Source organism: Lampetra fluviatilis, chromosome 53 (assembly GCF_964198595.1).
Source record: "Lampetra fluviatilis chromosome 53, kcLamFluv1.1, whole genome shotgun sequence".
Taxonomy (NCBI): Eukaryota; Metazoa; Chordata; class Hyperoartia; order Petromyzontiformes; family Petromyzontidae; genus Lampetra; species Lampetra fluviatilis.
This window is the reverse complement of record NC_136327.1, coordinates 1219321-1238595: the sequence shown is the minus strand read 5'-3', so window position 1 is coordinate 1238595 and position 19275 is coordinate 1219321. Positions and strand designations below refer to the sequence as shown.

The following is a 19275-nucleotide window of genomic DNA, read 5'->3' as shown; positions in this document are numbered from 1 at the left end:
CAACAAGAGCCGCGCTTGTTGTTGTTGTTGTTGTTGTCCGCGTGGTTGCGTGGAGCGCTGCGCACCTGGCACAGCCTCAGAGCGGCGGGGCCCAGCGGCTCCGAGCAGTCGCCGAACACGGCGACCAAGCGGCCGGGCACGGGGGGGGTCCGCCACCTCTCCTGGCAGCAGCACCCTCCCGCTCGGCAGCGTCACAGCCTCGCCCGCCTTCAGGCGGCCGTACAGGGGCCCTGGCGGCACACCTGAGGGGAAGGGGGAGGCACACCGCGTGAAGAGGGGCCACGGGGGCACGGGCCCCCTCCGTCAACACCGTCACCCGCCGCCCGTCCTCACCCGCCAACCTCACCCTCACTCACCATCCACACCCACCAACCCCACGCACCAACCTCACCCTCACTCACCATAACTCGCTACCCAACCAATACCAATGAAGCGACGGTGACATCACCACGGTGCCTGTGCCAGGCCAAGTGCACTTTGAGGCCACCAAACCTCAACCGCCACCACCCTCAATCAAGAGAAGCCCAGGCCCGGTGCCGAGGGCCCACGATGCCCCCCCCCCACCTGCCCCCCCCCGCCTGCCCCCCCCCTTCCCCCCGCCACCCCCCCTCACCGAGCCCACGCAGCACCTCCACGTGGAGTCGCCCCGGCCCTGGGGGGCTCCCTGACGGCGTAGCCGAAGCTCGGCACGCAGTGGCGCAGCGGGAAGGCTCGCACGGAGGGGGCGCCGGGGCCCCCCCTCCAGCACGAGGAACCCCTCCTCCTGGGGGGGCCCCTCCGTGATCTCTCGGCCGGGCTCCTCCTGGGGGTGCGGGGCCCCCTCTGCCTGCAACGCACAAAGACGCCCCCCTCAATCCTCAACAGGCCGCTGGGGTGAGCGCTGCTAGCGGGCAGCAGCCGTGAAGGCCGGCACTGTGGCACACGAGGGGGTGGGTGGCCAGCACCACGGCCGACCGCCTTTGTCTCCCAGTGGCGATGTTCACACACCGCAACGGGTTCTTATTCATTTCAGGCCGAGTTGAGATGATCGGGACTGGCGTTGGCCGTGAGCGGGAATCGAACTCGGGTCGCCGAGTTCGATTGCACCACACGGTCGCTCCTCACACACACGTACACATGCACAAGCCTTGTATGAACGCAAGCTGCATCATTTAATTATATTACACTTCTGCGAGATAATGAGCGTACAACTTACACTTAACTTAATTTTAGGCGCGTTTTTTTAAATCATTACAATCATGAGTTTAAAAAAAGAATTAGAAGCATCCCAGTTTGAGCCGATGCTCATCTCACGTGGCCCCAAGCGCCGTTTAGAACCCTAAACCCGATCGTCACGTGTCCACCCATCATCCTCCCGCACCTCCTCCGGCGGCCTCCAGTCACCGCTGTCGGCCGCGCTCCACTGCTGCGCGCTGGGCCGCAGCTCGTGAACGGCGAAGCGGAACCCCAGCTGCGAGCGCGACAGCTGCAGCGCCACGCGCAGCAGGCGCCGCAGCCCCACGGGCCCAAACACCTCCAGCTGCGGGGGGCCCCGCGGTCTCGCGGGGCCCCTCGGCGGGGGCCTCCTCGTCCGGGGGGGCCGCCGCGTCGGCCGTCCCGAAGGCCAGCATGCTGAGCGAGCACATGAGGCCCGGCAGGCCGAACACGTGGTCGCCATGCAGGTGGGTGATGAAGATCTTGGTCACCCGGCCTGTGGTGGGGAGGACACGGATGAGGTGAAGGTGTTGGTGGTGGAGGAGGTGGTGGAGGAGGTGGTCGGGAGGACACGGAGGTAGTGGAAGTAGTGGAGGTGGTGCTGAGCTCCGAATGGACCACAATTCTGGCATCTGCTTCTCGGGGTTCACGATGAATGGAGCACGCGAGTGCTGCTGGGCTACAGGACTCTGGCGTGGACTCACTGACGACTCAATGAGCAGCACGAGGCTGCGGTGTGACCCTGCCCACTGCCGCATTCTCCAGATTATACCACGCACCCTCTAACTTGTGCCTTACAATTCCCGCGGGCAGGGTGAATGCTGGGATGCGTTTGATAATTCAGGGAATACGGTACGCCCATCCCGAAGTGGAGGGGCCTCCGCTAGAGGAGGCTTCGACGTTGGAGATATTTGGCCACGAATGCCACTGGCGAGAGTTTGGGGGTCATGGGGCACCAGGGAAACCGCCGCTGGGAACTCCGCACAGATGGATTCAACCCACACGTGTGCCGTACTGCCATCCGCTGGTCGCATCGCAGTCCAAGGAGCCTAGCAGGTGGGAAGAGCAACACCTGGAAGGTTCACAGTGGCGACGTCTCCTTCACTCGCCCCTCGATGTAAGACTGCAACAGGAGGAAGACGCCTTCACTATTCTGGCAAATCGCCTGATGAAGCCGACTGCTGCTGCTGTTGTTGTAACCGCCAGCGGAACGTCACTCGAATTGTAAATGTTGTAGTGGATTCACTCTCCAACACACAATCGGTGTGCTGCTGTCGTAGCAACTCAACGACACGGTTTTGTTTACGCGACGAACCTTGCCAATTGGCTGTGTCGGGTGGTGGTGGTGGTGGTGGCGGTGGCGGCGGGTTTAAAGACACATTTATATTTACGCGATAAAACACACAACACCTCTACCCCCCCCCCCCATTGTAGTGTACATCAACAGTCGAGGGTGCGAGACACGAGGTTTGTGTGTGTGTCCTGTGACGTCACTGGCCCACGTGTGGAGCGCGTCATACAATGAATCCGGAGAAGAAGTTCATGGACACCGCCTCGTTGCTACTGTTGCAAGTCGTTGTGTGCTTGCGTTTGTTGGGGAGCGGTGGTGCAGCGGTTAGCGCTACGAACCCGGCGACCCGAGTTTGATTCCCGGTCACGGACAACACCAGCGACGATTATCTAAACCGGTTCTGGGCCTCCCCTAGGTCGACTCAGTCGCAAATGAGTAGCTGGTGCGATGTGTAAATATTGCCAACAGTGAGACAAAGGCGGTCGGGCGTGGTGCTGGCCACCCACCCCCTCGTGTGCCGTGCCGGCCTTCACAGGAGCTCCTCGTTAACAGCACTTGCCCCAGCAGTCTGTGAAGGCTACACGGGGGAGCTTTGTCCCCGAGAGGGTGCTGGTCACGAAGGGCCCCCTACTGGCTCCTGCGTGAGACGCGGCCCCCCACGGACCCCCACGGACCCCCACGGACCCTCGTGCCGTACCGGGTTTGAGCGGGGAGCGCATGAGTTGTGTCTGGGTCCCCTCGCCGCAGTCGAAGAGCCACACGGAGCCGTCGGGGAGCCGCAGGGCCACGGCCGAGGTCCCGCGGCGCGGGGAAGGAAACGCGGCCCCCGTGCCCAGCGCCGTCACCTCCAGGGACATGGCGGGGTCAGTGGAGCCCCCACCACCTCCACCACCACCACCCCCACCACCACCCCCACCACCACCTCCACCCCCACCACCACCACCGGCTCCACCACCACCACCACCCGCCGCGTTCACCCCGAGACGACCGCTACCAGGACCCCTTTCCCCGACTCTCTCGCTCTCTCTGCCGTGTCCCTCTCTCCTGCTGCGGCCTCTGCTTGCCCGGCCTCCCCTGTCCCCTCTCGGCCTCCGACTCCTCTTCTGCCCGGGAACTTCCTCCTTCCCTCGGGGTCCTCTCTCTCGCTCGACCTCGACCCCTGTTAGGGGGGGGGGGCTCGGACTTGCACCTCCCGTCCCGGGCTCCCGTGAGGTCCACGTGTGCGTGCCACGTGAAACCTCTCGTCTGGCAACGCTTTCTTCCCTGTGGGCGGCGCCTCGGGAACTGGGCGTGGCCTGAATTATCTCGGCTACCCCCTCCCTCCCGTGTGGAGAAAGTTGCCTAAGGGATCGTCCATAAATGACGTCACGCGATTTTGGACGATTTTTGATCCCCCCCCCCTTCGTCACACGACGTCACAAAAAAAGACCCCCCCCTCAAATATGACGTCATAAAGCTCTGCCCCCCCCCCCCAAAAATAAAACATGCTTCAAATCGCTTTAAACTATTGTCATTGTAGTGCGTATTTAATGTGGCGCTGCACTCTGATGTTGTAGGAGAAAACATTTATAAAAAAAAGTCTATTTAATTAAGTAGAACGTGTTGTCTATATTTATTTAAAGTTGCGCGTTTTGATGTGACGTCACATTTCTCAACCCCCCTCCCTCGTCACCCATCGTCACAAATGTCTGACCCCCCCCCCCCCAGGTGCGTGACGTCATTTATGGACGGCCCCTAAGTCTCTACTTGCACATTGTCCTTGAGTCGATCCACTGCTGGATGAGGACCTACCCAAGCCGTGTTGGTCGCGGGGGGTTATCTGACCATACTTCACTACGCTGGTCAATTCGGGTTGGTGAAGGTGGGGAGCACAGAAGTGCAGTATAACATTGCATTGGGAAACACTGCCCTCTGTTAGTGTGCATGTTGGAAGCCCATCCAATTACTATCCAAGCTCAAGCCTGCTTAGCAGAGGTGGGACAAAGTCATTGTTATGCAAGTCCAAGTCGAGTCGCAAGTCATCAAATTCATGACTCGAGTCTGACTCGAGTCCAAGTCACATGACTCGAGTCCACACCTCTGCTGCTTAGCGTCTTAGTTTGTGTATGTTATACAGAGCGTCCCCCCCCCCCCCCCATTCTGCGTGCTGGGGCCTATCTAAGGCCGTGTTGCAGCTCCATCTCCTTGGCGCAGGTTCTACTCTGGCTCCGTCTGTACCGTGGAAACTCACCCAGGCCCACATCATTTTTTCCGGTTGTTTACCCAGGAAAGCCTCACCGTGTCTCGAGAATCTGTTTAAGGACGGTGCTACAACATTTTAACAGCAGGGGACGATGTTGCTGCTGTGTGCGATCCCAATTGCGTAATTTGCAGGTTACGTCTCTGCACTAGGTTAGCCGCATATGCGCCAAATTGCACAAACCGAACTCGTATAAAGCGAGGGGGAACCTGCACGGTTTTTTTAAGCTGAAGGAGGAAATCAGATAACCCAGAGGAAACTCGTGCGGGAAAGGGGGAGATACAAACACCACAGAGTCTGTATGCTCTCTATGCGAACCCAGGGGGTGGAACCCAGGCCCCATGGACCCACGGCACCGTGCCTGCCGAGTTATTGTAAATAAAGCTGACACAGACACATTGCGCAGGATATATTATACACTTTGTTTATATAGCACGCTATATTTCTTACACAGCATAGAGATAGCAGCACAGCCGTAACAAATGAGTCGGGAAGGGCGAAACGCTACATGTCCTCTTACATGGGTATAAAGTGTCTTTAAACCTCAACTAAAATGCCCTCACTATGGTCCGAATTCAGCCACGGTTTGGCTCTGGCTCGGCTCTTGCTCAAGGGAGCCAGCTTAAAGCCATGCAATTAACGGGAGTCGGCTCTGTGAGCCATGGTCCCAGCCACGGTCAAGATGTCTGTGAGCTGAGCATGAGCCAAGCGGCCGAGCCAGAGCTGAGCCGTGATGGGGCCTAAGTATTTACCGAGTGGGCTCTAATGGTGGTGGGGAGGGGGTAGTCTGTATCTGATCGCACACTAACCTAACAACAACAGCCGCAATTCGCCGTTAAGTGGCAGTGACATCACCACCCATCGCTTGTGCCAGGCGAGGTGCAATTTGAGACTACGTGATGTTGAAGACTCCCTGCTAGCAGATCACGCCTTTCTTTAGTGTGCCTGGCAAGGCGATGCCGAATAATCCTTGCCATGACCTGTCCCGGCACACTGAGGAGGGAGATACCCTGGTAGTTGCTACAATCAGTGTGGTCCCTCTTCCTAAAAGGGGGGACCCCACCAGGGCATCCTTCCAATTTGACTAATCACAGCTCCATTCACAATTTTTAAAATTCACTCACACACTCATACACACCCAGTTACACTCTCTCTCACACACATGAATTTGGGCCACCATGCCACACGTGCTCATGTTCAGCACGAAATGAGAACTAGCACTGACTCTAACTTGCACTCGAACCTCTAACCCCAACACAGGCCCAACCCCTAACCTCCATTAAGCCTTCGCCCAAACAAAATCTTTAGCTCATAACCATATCTTTTGAACCCAACACAGTCCCTAGCCACTGACCTAACCTATACTATGCCCTAATACTATAACAGACCCAGTCATTAACTCTATACAAATCTATAAACTCCAACATACACTCTGACCTGTCACCTGAATCGTGCCCCTTAGCCCTATCGTGGCCATGAGATTATCAATCCAGATGGGAGTTAAACTATATTGCGTGTCGCAATAGATCCAACTGTGCATTGTGAAGCAAGCGGACTTCTCAATAACAAACAAAAGATGGAGATCAGGAGAGAGAGGGGGGGATTAGAGGGAGAAACAGAGGCTATAGAATATAGAGGAAGACATTGAAAGTCCAGGGGAGACAATGAAAGGCAGGGAAACAGGATATGGTCGAAGGAAACTATGAGAAGCACATCAAAACAAGAGGAGGCAGGGAGAGGTATGGGGAGGTCTGGGGCAATTGTCCGAGATGCAGGGTCAGTACTTAGGGCCAAAGGGCAGGGGCCCGAGCTCTATCTCCACTTCGGCCACGTGCAGGTCGCAGTGGCGCCGTGGCTTCCCGTGCCACGCCCTGTAGCTCTGCTGCTTGTGCTGCTCGTGACACCGGTTGTGCTGCTCGGTGTGCTTCGTGCTGTGGCCCTGCCCCTGTGGGGGATGCGCCCTCTGGGCCCCGTACTCCTCGGGGCCCCGCCAGTCCCTCCCCTTCATCTTCAGCCGCTCTTCCCCTCTCCGCCTGCTGCCCTGCCCCTGACCTTGCCCCTGCCCCCGCCGGCCGTCCCCTTGCCGCGCCTCGGCCCTCGCCTCGCTTCCGGCCCCCGAGGTCGCGTGGCCTCCCCAGCCGCGGCCCCGGCTTGCGTCGGACTCCGCCTGCCCGGCCCCACGCTCCGCGCGCTTCCTCGTCGAGTTCTTGGCGTCCTCGTAGAGCCGGTGGCGGGGATCGGGTCCTCGCACCTCCCCCTCCTCCTCCTTCCTCTTCCCGTGCTCGGCGGCCGCGTCGCGCGCCTCCACGTAGAGCCGCTCCCACAGGTGTGAGCGCCGCCCCTCGGCCTCCAGCGCCACGGCCGCCGCGTCGCGCTCTCCGCGGGTGGCCGCGGAGGCCGCACGCTCCTCCCGCAGCTCCCGGTGGAGCCGGCGAACCTCGGCCTGCAGCCGGCGGCCCTCGGCCGCCAGCTCCCGCGCCGCCGCCCGTGCGGCCTCCTGCCCCTGTGCGGTGGCGGCCCCGGGGCCCTCCTGCTTCGCCGCCGCAGTGGATCGCCCGGCCTCTTGGCGTAGCTGGATCAGCGTCGCTCGCAACGCGGCGTTCTCCTGGGACAGGGACCCACGCTCTGCCTCCCAACGCCCGGCCATGGCGGTCGCCTCGGCCTGCAGACGAGGACACACACACGCACGCACACGCACGCACACAAGTACACACATGCACCGTGAGTTCTGGCATGTGGTGGGGCTAGGTCTGTCAACCGGGGCTCTCAGCCAGCTCCGCGTAGAGACCACTCAACGTCATCAGCACCCACCCACATGGACACAAGGTGCCGTTCCCATCCCTTCTCGCCGCAGAACGAGGTGTGAGCATACACACTTGTGTGACCTTGTGAGTGTGTGCGTGTCCATGTGTGGGAGACATATATGAACACGTCTACATGTCTACGTGTACACATGTGTGCGTGAGTATTAATGTGTATGTGTGTGGGCGTGGTACTGCCCACCTCACCCTTCGTGTGCCATGTCGGCCTTCAACAGTGCTCGCGAACAGCACTTGCCTCAATAGTCTGTTAAAAGGCTATATGGGAGATCTTTAGATGTATAAACATATGCATGTGTGTATAGACATGCACATGTTTATACCTGTACCTCCAATTAGCACGGTTGGCTACATACAGTGTGAAAGAAGTTCAACACACCTGTGTGAGTATACACGTGTGTATATATGTTTCTAAACGTGTGTACATGTCAGTTTTACACGTCGGCTTTCGCGACCAATATCATCCTTAAGAGGTATTTTGGGTTAGATCGCGTAAATATATAAATGTGTCTCCAACACACCGGTGTGCTGTACTAGTGACGAATTGGCATGTTCTGTTTACTTGACAACCCTTACTAGTTGGCTGTGTCGGGTGGTGGCGGGTTTAACGACACATTTATATATTTACGCGATCGAACCCAAAAAACCTCTATGATGTGTGTACATGTGTGAGTGTGCGCGTGCGAGTTGACCGTCACCTGCAGCTGGCGCTCGGCTGCCCTGAGACGCTCGTTCTGCTGCACCAACGCCCCCTGCCTCCCGCTCGCCACTGCTCACGCACGCACGGCCACACATGTAGGGGGCTCACAATGGCCATGTCGGGAAACCGAGCCGGCACCGCTGAGATCCTGGGTTCAAATCCGGGTTCTCAAGTGTAGCGAGATGATCGTCTCAGGCCAGTCACCCATGGTCTCACATAGAGACCCACAGACTCATGTAGAGATTCAGAGACTCAGACAGAGTTGTGATTTAACCAGGTACTCAAGTGTATCAATGCCCGGTTACCAATGACTGCACAAACAAAAACTCCCATAAAATTTATAAAAAAGCGGAAACCTGGCGGCACTTACTCAGAGCACATGGGACACGTTGTTCTATTAGTGGTCGCCTGTTACTACTACGGCCAGGGGCGAATGGGCCGTAGGTTTTGCCCTTGATGTTGATCCCCGGCAGCTGGTGGTTGGGGGGGCCAGACGGCCACGTGTGGCCATTAACACATGCGGTGATGGGTGGGGGGGGGGAAGAGGAAGGTGGTTGGGGGGGGGTGACCCCCACGGTATTAATAGCAATGCCGTCTGCACACACGGTGCCTGCCCCACTTACACCACAAGACCGCGCGAGCCCCGGCGCTGTCAATATTTACACGTCCCGGCGCCGGCGGTCACATGACCGTGATGGTCACATGACCCAGTCTGCAGTGCGAGGGCATCACCGAGTTAACTTGTAAACAAAAAGAGCCTCGGCCTCCTCGACCGGTGATCATTTCAGGCTGAGTGGACCGAGAGGAGGATGTTGCCAAATTCACCTCACTCCTGAGTAACCTGACACTGACTGAAACCCACAGAAACTCATATTAGGCTGAGCACACCTAGGGTTGGCCAGTGTGGATGATCGGGGAGTGTGTGGTTGGGGTCTGGGTGGTGGGGGATTGTGCCGCTCACCGTGGTTGCTCGCTATCACAAGGCCCAGCGCCACGATGAGCGCCAGCGCGAGTGCGGGCACCAGCACCGTCACCGGCACACCCGTGCCAGGCACGGTGCCCCCCGTTGCAGGCACGGTGCCGTCGGCCAGCGTGGTGGAGAGTTGCCGGCGGGCGAGGCGTCGGCGCAGCCTGGGCGCCGTCGGGCCACTCCTGATTTCGTCATCATCACATCGAATGAGCTTCTCCTGGTCTTCGTCGGTGCTGGAGCCGGCGCCCAACGGGGCTGCAGGAAACGCAAGGGGAACCATCATCGCTCGGCTCCATCAACTCTCGTTATCCTCATTACAGTGGCGGGATCACCGCCCTCATCGCAACAGCAGAGCAGATAGCGCAGGTGGAACGATTTTCGAATTTCTGCAACTCTGGATGGTGAATAGCGACAGCTCTTGTGGCCGTAGCGGTGACATTGACCCATTACGCACAACAAACGCGAGCCCAAAACACGAGTGTTTGCACGTGCGATTGGACGCACGTGTCGTGAGCGCGTCTGTGTTGGTCATTCGTCTCGTCCGTATTGGTCACATGTCTCCCACATGAGTGGATCAGACGCTGCAGGTCCCCGTTGCGACCGCTGAGGAGCTCAACCCACCTCGCTCGCGCCCCAGGGGGAACGGGAAGCGGCCGCCGATGCTCAAAGACCCCGCGAAGGTGTCCTCGCCATCCGCCCACGTGACGGGCTCCACGGATGCCTCAGAGTGGGTGGAGGGGAGATGAGGGGGGTCCTCCAGGGCTGCCGCAGAATCGGGCATCTCCACGGACGCCTCAGAGGGAGCAAGAGGATCCGGAATCTCGTCGAGCGCAGAGGGATCCAGCGTGAAGAGGTCGGAGTCATCGCTCCCACTCACCTCCTCGCTCACCTCCATCATCTCCTCACCCATCTCCTCCATCATGTCCTTGTACATCTCCCCTCTCACCTCCTCCATTACCACCTCGCTTCGCTCCATTTTCACTTCCTCCATCTTTTCGCTCACCTCAATCACCTTCGCCTGCACGTCACCACTCAACTCCTCACTCAACTCCTCACTCACCTCCCCTCTCACCTTCTCGCTAACTACCTTGCTGATCTCCCCCCTCGCCTCCTTGCCCATGTTCTCGCTCCCCTCCCCTTTCACCTCCTTGTTCACCTTCTTGCTCACGCTCCCGCTCAATACCTCACTCACCACCTCGCTCACCTCCTCTTCCTCCATCATCTTCTCGCTCACTTCCACACTCAGCTCCTCGCCCAACTTCACCTTTCCGCTCACGTTGCCCATATTTTCGTCCACTATCTCAACCTCCTCACCCATTGGCTCACTTGCCTTGCCCACCTTCTCGTTCGTCTTGTTCACCTCATCTTCCTCATCTCTCACCTCCTCCTTATCCTCATCTCCCACCTCCGCATTCACATCTTCCTTCACCTCTTCAGGCCCGGGTGGCCGCTCCACCTGTTTTTGTTCACCACCATGACATGAATGCAACGTGTCAAACGCTGCTGTCCAAACCGTTTACGTTTATGTATGTGTGGAAGTATGTAAGTTGAACTTCTTTCGCACCATACGTAGCCAACCATTCGAATTAGAGGTGCGGGGGAAGGACAACAACTAAACACAAAAAGCTCATGGTAAACAACAAAGAACTCGATGCTATTTCAAATGCATGTCATAATAATAATAAAAATCAAACAACATTCTTGATTTACCAATGGAAACTTCGTTGAGTCTCAGGGCGCTTTTTCAGGAGGCTGCTCATGTAATCTACTATGTATTCTCGGCGTAAAACATTTTAATCATGGCGAGCCGGAAGTGAAGTCTGTACATTTACAGTAAACATTACCCATGATCCCCGACGACAAAGCACGATGAGCTTTTACATGGAGAGCTGTTTGTGCGTTTGGGCCGCACCGTGCTGGTGAAGCCGTGACCTCACGTTTATGTTTGTTCCGCTGCATCAGCTGCCAACCGCGGCTAACGTCACAGGCAAGGAGGTGCTCTATCTGAACCCATTCTGGCCCTCTCACCAACCCATACTTAACCAAGTATGATCAAATAAGCCCCAACACGAACATTACATGGGGAGGCCATTATCCAGCAGTGGATTGATGATGCCACTGTATGAATGCCCACAAGCCACATCTGTGAAGCCCCAATCTAGCATGCACAGGCCAGTCTTCTTGATCGATCGAGGCAAAGGTGGCAGTGCCCAGCCAGCTCGTGCCAGCTTGGGTCAGCGACCCCTTACGTTTTGGATAATCCCGCTCTGAGCGATTGGATTGTGAATCGTCAGTGACAGCCTCTGCTCGGATTCCCCACCCATTTCCCCACCACCACCACCGCTGCCGCTGCTACTCACCGTGCACGTGGCCTCGTCGGGGAGTCCGGTTTCCCCCACCCTCTCGCAGCCCTCGCCCCCAGCATCCAACGCCTCCCGGAGTTTCCCTTCCAGGAACCCTGCGAGACACAAACTCCTCGATCACTCCGAGTGTGGAGGGCGGCCGCAGCAGAGGGACAGCTGAGCATGAACCTACAAAACCACAACCCTGAGAAACCCGGAGCAAACCTACGCAGAATGGGAGGGGGGGAACGCGCAAACTCCACGCAGCAAAACGCCGTGAGACACAATTGTTACGACCGTGCTGCAGTAGTAACAGTGGCTCGACTGTCTTGAGTGAAATACCATCGGTTAGGTCGTCTAAGTTATTGATGTTCATCTCTCTGTGCGTATTTCTTTTGTTACCCACGTGTGGGGTTTCAATGTCAAATCCCTTTTAGCACTTTGAAACCTGCCACACGCGTGTCACGCGCGACAACATAAATAATAAATGACGATGATGATGATGACCTGAGCAACTGTAACTCTGCCCTCAATGACAGTTACATTACATGACCAAACCTAACATTAATCGTAGCCACTTACACTCTCGTCATCTTCATAATACATTTATAAAAATCCGAACATAAACCACAAGTATAAACATTCATAATAACCCTAACATTATATACACCAAACACAATTCTGCTGTTACAACTCCCAACCTTAGCCATAACACGTATGATTAAAAGTTTACTCCTACAAGTTATCATTCTACCCACATTACTCTAACCCTCAACCCCCAACTCTGGTAACCCCAAACGCTAATAACCCTGACCCTTATAATCATAGCTCTGAACATTCTAACAATCTACCACCCACCCAGCGATTAGATTAATTATCACGATTCAGTTACGAATTGATTTAAAAATGTTTCGTCTTATTCTTATGACGATTTTGTTCACTGCATTTGCCTAAATGTAACATATTATTTTAATATCACATTGATAAATCATCCATATTATTTTCATATCACATTAATAAACCATACATATTTGATTCTTAGATGCACAATTCTATACTGTTATCATGAGTCCAAGAATGTATTTTAAACAAGGAATAAATATATAGTCATGTGCCTAACCCTGAGCGGTTAACCCCCAAAACCCGACATGGGAAAGTTTAGCTGAACAATATCCAAACACAACTCTAAAATGCCTTTTGGCGGGGGGCCACACATTAGCACACACCTCTCGGCCACTTATTTCAGTACAAGAGGCCCTTGAAGTGACAGCAGTGACTTGAGCGTGCTAAAATAAGAATCACTATTGTTGCCACATAAAAAATATTCCCCTCCAGTACACAATGAGTACGGCTAATATGCTTATGGCTTCCAGGCCTTTTCAAAGTGGACGATCTCATGTGGCTGCAGGCCACGGTAAAATGAAGTCGCAGACCAATTTTGGCAAATGGGCCGTAGATGCCCCATCCAGTGCCTTAACTCTTAGTCCTTTTTTTCGATTTAAAGCTTTCGTGACTGCAGGGATTCATCTTCTTGGTTCTTTCGGTAAAGTCACGTAGAAGGGAAATAATAAAATAATAAAAAATAATTCTCACGACGTTTCGGCCACAACGCAAGCAGCCGTCCTCAGGTGAAGAACAGGTCTGTCAGACGCTGTCTTTCCGACAGACCTGTTTTTCACCTGAGGACGGCTGCTTGCGTTGTGGCCGAAACGTCGTGAGAATTATTTTATTATTTTTATTATTTCATTATTTCCCTTCTACGTGACTTTACCGAAAGAACCAAAAAGATCGTAGCCCTTTACCTACGGGGCAGAAGGAAGGGGAGAGTTGTCGCGCTACCCGCGTCGCTTTGCCCACCGTTGCCTTGGCTCCGCGCGACGTGGGCCGGCACCGTCTCAGCTCCATCCTCCTCGGAGTCCGAGTGCCCGAGTTGACGTCTCTGCTTCGCGCCCACGCACTCCTCGTCCAGGCCCTGCACGCCGCGGCCACGCGGGAGAGCACGGGTCAGTGTCTCTGCCTCTCGCCCGCTCGCCCTTACTCCCCCCCCCCCCCAGCGAGTAAACACGAGCCCCGCGCGGTGCCAGCTCTGTTGTGTAAATCTGGCCATTGCGTAAGGAGGCTGTGCCAACGCGCAACCGGGCCCAGCGGTTTGGGGAGGGGGGGGGGTAACGCCGAGACGAGGGCCCAGGTCCCCTCACCTCGACAGGGGTCCTCACCACACGGGTCCCTCACCACACGGGTCCCTCACCACACGGGTCCCTCACCACACGGGTCCCTCACCACACCCCACACGGGTCCCTCACCACACCGGTCACCTCACCAAACCCCACACGGGTCCCTCACCACACCGGTCACCTCACCAAACCCCACACGGGTCCCTCACCACACCGGTCACCTCACCACGACGCGGAGTCCCTCACCCCACGGGTCCCTCACCACACGGGTCCCCTCACCAAACCACACACGGGTCCCCTCACCACCACCACCACCACGACGCAGGGTCCCTCACCCCGCACCACGCCCCCCCATCACAAAAATCCCCTCAAAACCACGGATCTCATCGCGAATCCCCTCACCCCTTTGCCGCACGGGTGCCCTAAACCCCTCTGGTCCCCTCACACCAGCGGGCTCCCATCAACACGCGGGTCTCCACCCCACGAGGGGGTCCCCCTCACCTCGCGGCTCAGCAGAGTCCACCCGCTCGAGTCGCTGTCGCTCTCCGAATTCGACATCGCGGCGGCGGCGGCGGCAGACGAACCTGAGTCGGGATCGACATGGAACTCACAACTCGAGTACAGTACGAGTGCGTGTGTCTGTGTTGTGTCGACGTACTTGTCTAAATTGTGTGTTAACGTGTATTTGTATCCGTGTGCTGTGTGTATCAATGTGTATAAACGTGTCTGTTTGTTTATGTACGGCCTTAATAGGTTCTCGCGAACAGCACTTGCTCAAAGTATGTTAACGACTGGAGTAGGATCTTTGTCTGTCTGTCTTTGTCTGTACACGCCTAGCCGTGTCTGTGTGTGCGCGCATCAACCCTGAAGCGCCCGCTTTGTTTACTTGAGAATGCAAATTACCTCGGCCTGGTCGCGCGCGGGCCCCCAACGCTTGCCTGGCCGCTGTACCGGCGCACCCTCACCGATGCCCGCAGGCAGAGGCAGACCGAGCAGGGTGTGGGTCGCGGTGGTGGGGGCGAGTCGGTAACGGAGTTGACCACCTTCGTGGAGCGGTGGGATGGATTGTGGACGCCGCCGCGCCACTGAGCTCGGTTCGAGTCTCCTCCTCCTCGTCGTCTTCTCCGCGTCTCATCAACCTCCTCCTCCTCAACCTCCTCCTCCTCAACCTCGTCTCCCGCTAAGGCTGCAAGTCACGTGATGAGCGGAGCGCGGGTCACGTGGTCGCGATGAGGTCACCACTGGGCGAGCCCCCCCCACCCACTTCACCCCGTCGCCACAGGCAACCGAAATGTAAACAGAGAGAGTCACGTGACCCCGCCCGGTGGACACCCGTACGAGGCCTACGATACGGACCGTCGTTAAGAGGATCCACTACCATCTACCTCGATAACTGTGGGTATTGTTTCTGCTATAAACCTTATAACGTTAACACAGATTGAGGCCATCGCGGTGTAAGCTTTCGCGTGTGACCAAATCTCCGGGGAAGGCGCCCGGCCTCGGAAGCTAATTCAGAATCAGAATATTACTGGAGGAAGAGCTATAAAGCTTTTTTTTTTACAGATTTCCAAAAGGTTTAATTAAGCAGCGGTTGATTGATGTAACGTGTCAATGATGATGATGATGCTGGTGATGATCGGATTCTGTTCGTGCGCGTGATGGCAGCATTGTGCACAGGAGCTAAATGCCAACGTCGAGGTCTGTTCGCGACGACGAGAAGAGGGCTTCAGGAGAGAGTTGTGGTTTTAATTTTAATCCGCTGAAGAAGCGCCGACTTGTGATTTACCATATGGTAACCCGTAGTTTGGGTAACATGGCCACAATATCACGACTGGCTTGTCTTTAACGTATCTCTGTTTATCTCTGAGTCTCTGTATACAGGGTGTTTCAAAGAGATGGACCCGATTTGAAATCGCTATATCTCTGCAACACGAACTGCCCATGAATGAAACTCTTACCACTTGACAGGGCGGGGTATCGAGCTTCAAATGATGACCGCTAGATGCCTCTCCCAGCGCACAAACAGCCCCTAGCCTCAGTCATTCGCGAGATGGTGACCCCCACAACACAAGGGGCGTTTTGTCTTCTGCAGTTCAGCAAGACTGAATCCGTAATTGCGGTGCAGCGTGCGTTTCAACGGCGTTGGCATTGATCCGCCAATGTCAGAGCATTCGTCGTTGGTACCGACAATTTGAGGAAGCAGGCTGCTGTTGATGTAAGGGGAAGAGCACGGGGCGAGCACGCACCTCAGAGGAAAACGTGAGAAGAGAGGCGTTTGGAACGAATTCAACTATCGTCTCGATGTTGTCCGTACAGCAGGTGGAGGGCACATCGAGCATTTATAAAATGGTTAGTAAAACTTGATAACTCATTAAACCGTTTGTAACTTTTCGTGTAATTGTAACATGTTGCCATCGTGAAATATACTGCTTTTAAATTGGGTCCATCTTTTTTAAGCACCCTGTATATCCGCGTGTCTATATGGGTTTATCTTCTTGGTTCTTTCGGTAAATTCACGTAGAAAGGAAATAATAAAATAATAAAAATAAAACATAATAAAATAATTCTCACGTTTCGGCCACAACGCAAGCAGCCGTCCTCAGGTGAAGAACAGGTCTGTCGGAAAGACAGCGTCTGAATGAGCACCACCATGCTTGGCAGCGTATATTTAAGCTGGGTTGGAGGGGGAAGGGCGCCTTGACAAAGGAATTTGCATATCAAGAAATTTATATGGGTTTACTTCATGGTCCATAGCTCGGGGCTGCATGTCCACAATCGCCTGGTTTATCTTTCATGTATTCAACCCATGAAGATGTTGCGCGTCAGCCTGTCGTTGTTGATGGTATGGTGCGGTTCATGGTCACACCAGTGTCTGTGAGGAGGAATGTCAAAGCCAGGAGGTGCGACGATGATGATGACGTGAGGGTCTCGAATGAGGCGTTTCTCCTCAACGTCCGTGTTGTTCAACCGCCTTCTTCTGCCCGCCGGTCCCCATGAGCACGGCTGCCGCGTCTCGGTCTGCAGGCCGTGATGATGTCAGACGCGGGCACGGGGCCGGCCGGGCCGGGCCTCGGCAGCCCGAGCCCGGGCAACCCGGTGTTCACGGTGCGCGCCGGGGCCGCGCCGCCCGCCTCCTCGCTCTACCGCACCACGGCGCACGACTACGGCGCCCTGAGCCCCGGGCCCGAGGCGGCGCCGTGCGTCCACCGCCCCGCGTCGCAAAGCTTCTCGCGGCACCTCGGGGAGTGCGGGATGCCCCGCGACCGGGCCCTCAACACGACCCTGGACCGCAGCCGCGTCATCGACCACCCCAACCTCCAGCACACGCTCTGAGGCCTCCTGGGGCCAGGGGTTGGGCGATGTGGGACCGGGTCATGAGTAGGGGCACCACCTTTTCCACGAAATAAATTCAGACATGTCTCAGTCAGCCTAAGTCTATCCAAACTGTACAGTATACTGTAATACAAATGCCAATTACCAGACTGTCTGGGTTTCACCCAGACAGGTGGCAAGCCTAGTCATGGGGTCGGATAACTTTGTGTTTGGGTCAGCTTGTGCCTGGTCTTGGGGCTAGTGGCTGGTTGCATAAAACTCTTTTGGTAACTTTTTTTCCCGTAACTTATACATACGAGTACAGGGCAACCGCGCTCTGCTGCCCACCACATAGCTCCGAAGCTTAGTGCTGGGATGGGCTACCACCATGCATCATCGGTGATGTAGGCGGCTGCTGTGCTACGTAGTGGGCAGTGCATATAACACATCATGCATGGTGGTCGTCCATCCATGCACTAACCAAGCTTATCCCATGTTTAGTACTTTTGCAGCCCGTTTTGGCAATCCACTTCTGGATCATAATGTTCTCATCTTGCATGCACCATGCTTTGCAAAGATATTTTCAGCACCACTGTTGTGATTTTATCAAATGCACCAATGGAGTTCACTGAGAGATAAGTGTTTATGCTGCAAACTGTAAGGAATATAATACTCATCTGAATTAAAAAAAATAATTATAAATCGATTATATGGTAATTTTCAACACTAAGTCAATATGAATCATTCGTTCATGCTATGCCATGAAATCCAGTGGTTTAGACAACATAGAACTGTAATGCACAAATATAACTCAAATGTTATCTGTGACATACACTCATTTGAGACGGTTGACCTCTGGAATATTCTTCACGCGAGTTTGATATTTACAAAAACTCAGGGCAACTAAAAATAGCATTGTATATCCACAACCCTAAAAGATAAGACCGGTGATTGTGAACTAAAAGTGTTTTTTTCAACCAGCTTGAGGCTGAGCTAACCTGGAACTCGGCCAGGGCAAAACACCACCATAAGGCCTGGTCACCATTATCAATTTTTTTCCATTGGAACATCCAAGCCACGTAAGCATGGGGTCCTCACAGCATGGGTGGTTTTATGTGATTTGCCATGCCGAGCCAAAACAAAGCCATGAAAGTCTGAATTCACAAAAAAAAATTGTCAGGCTCGGGGACAAGCATGGCCAGGGACAAAGTTAATAAATGTCGTTATACGGTGGGTTCGTCAACAGTGCACTGGCAACGAGACTCATTCAGTGGCACAGCTCAGTTTCTGCAGTGGCAGAACCTGGTGCCTCCTGATCCACATTGGGCCCGTTCGGTATTGCCACGCGACAGCTCCGTTGTAGAGTGCAGGTTTCCCTCGCTTTATGCGGTAGTAGATGCGGTCCAAATAAAGGGCGCAAAAAGGCACGAGACAGCTGCCTGCCAATAAGGGCACACAGTACACACACAATGTTGTCTCAAGCCCGATCGCATGTCCACATGTGAGTGAATTAAAACCACATCGCGAATTTTGGGTAGAAATAGGTTAGCCGCATATACGCGAAATCACACAAACTGAACCCGCATAAAGAAAGGGAAACCGGTTTACGGAGGCCAGGTCACCTTCAGGCACGGTCTCCTCTGAACCAAACTATGAGAATCTGGGTTCTGAGGCCAGATCACCACGTGGCACAAATGCCTCATCGTTCTCCTCTCTCCATTCGAGGCTTGTTATTGTCATGGGGAGGTGTGGAGTGATTGCGACTACAGCATGAGGCAGAGCTCACACCGGGTTTCTATCCCCAGCTTTAAACCTCTTTGCCCGGTCAGGCCATTTGTTATAACAAACACTACAGTGGCTTCTCCGGGATGAGAATCTCAGCTGGGAGTGACAGGGCTGTCCTCTCCTCTCCACCGCCATCACGAGGCACAACTTATTTGGGAAAATAAGGCACGTTACACGTTATATGCGTCCGGGTGATTAATGTCTTTGTTATGAAACGCTGTTTACAGATTTGCCACTTGTTTTTATTGGGTGCGCTATTTATACTGGCGTTTCCAAGATTTGCCCGGGTGCGATGGCGAGGTGTTGTGCCAGCGGGAATCGCCGCCGTGGCCGATGAGTGACTGAACAGCTGCGTACTCTGCCACGCTTCCGTAACATGCCGTGTCGCGTGACTTTCACTTTAATAAACACTTGTCATTAAAACCACCAGCGTAGATTTTATTTTTAAA

The 19275-nt window shown here is 55.0% G+C and overlaps 3 protein-coding genes across 4 annotated transcripts in view; 1 reads left to right on the top strand and 2 right to left on the bottom strand.

The window, feature by feature from the left end:
- The window catches only part of ELAC1 (elaC ribonuclease Z 1), a 6005-nt gene extending 2630 nt beyond the window's left edge, over window positions 1–3375 (bottom strand). The window contains 8 exon segments of the mRNA XM_078879050.1: window positions 66–146; window positions 148–242; window positions 614–647; window positions 649–738; window positions 740–826; window positions 1361–1531; window positions 1533–1690; window positions 3183–3375. Coding sequence (XP_078735176.1) covers window positions 66–146; window positions 148–242; window positions 614–647; window positions 649–738; window positions 740–826; window positions 1361–1531; window positions 1533–1690; window positions 3183–3342 — 876 coding nt within the window. The 5' untranslated portion in view covers window positions 3343–3375.
- Window positions 3376–5126: 1751 nt separating this feature from the next.
- On the bottom strand, window positions 5127–14937 carry LOC144949248 (uncharacterized). 2 transcript variants are annotated; one of them, XM_078879157.1, is made up of 8 exons: window positions 14633–14937; window positions 14231–14313; window positions 13413–13527; window positions 11574–11671; window positions 9835–10669; window positions 9205–9468; window positions 8242–8312; window positions 5127–7386 (listed from the first exon to the last, which is right to left on the bottom strand). In XM_078879157.1, exons 2-8 carry the CDS (start codon window positions 14285–14287, stop codon window positions 6502–6504), a joined length of 2325 nt encoding a protein of 774 aa, XP_078735283.1. In that variant the 5' UTR covers window positions 14288–14313; window positions 14633–14937; the 3' UTR covers window positions 5127–6501. The 2 variants fall into 2 exon arrangements, with proteins under 2 accessions (XP_078735283.1, XP_078735284.1); XM_078879158.1 differs by lacking the exon at window positions 8242–8312.
- Window positions 14938–14982: 45 nt separating this feature from the next.
- Window positions 14983–19249, top strand: PIERCE2 (piercer of microtubule wall 2). The gene is made up of 2 exons (XM_078879159.1): window positions 14983–15124; window positions 16754–19249. The coding sequence occupies exon 2, from the start codon at window positions 16760–16762 to the stop codon at window positions 17060–17062; it is 303 nt and encodes a 100-aa protein (XP_078735285.1). The 5' UTR covers window positions 14983–15124; window positions 16754–16759; the 3' UTR covers window positions 17063–19249.
- The last annotated feature ends 26 nt before the right edge of the window (window positions 19250–19275 follow it).

What these genes read in the sequence shown, in the direction of transcription:
- LOC144949248 (XM_078879157.1), bottom strand. Translation starts at nt 14,287, where the DNA reads ATGTCGAATTCGGAGAGCGACAGCGACTCGAGCGGGTGGACTCTGCTG. An exon ending in GGACTCTGCTGAGCCGCGAG is followed by an intron (nt 13,528 to 14,230) that starts GTGAGGGGGACC and finishes CGCGGCGTGCAG; the next exon opens with GGCCTGGACGAGGAGTGCGT. An exon ending in CAGCCGAGCGCCAGCTGCAG is followed by an intron (nt 7,387 to 8,241) that starts GTGACGGTCAAC and finishes CCTCGTCTGCAG; the next exon opens with GCCGAGGCGACCGCCATGGC.
- PIERCE2 (XM_078879159.1), top strand. Translation starts at nt 16,760, where the DNA reads ATGATGTCAGACGCGGGCACGGGGCCGGCCGGGCCGGGCCTCGGCAGC.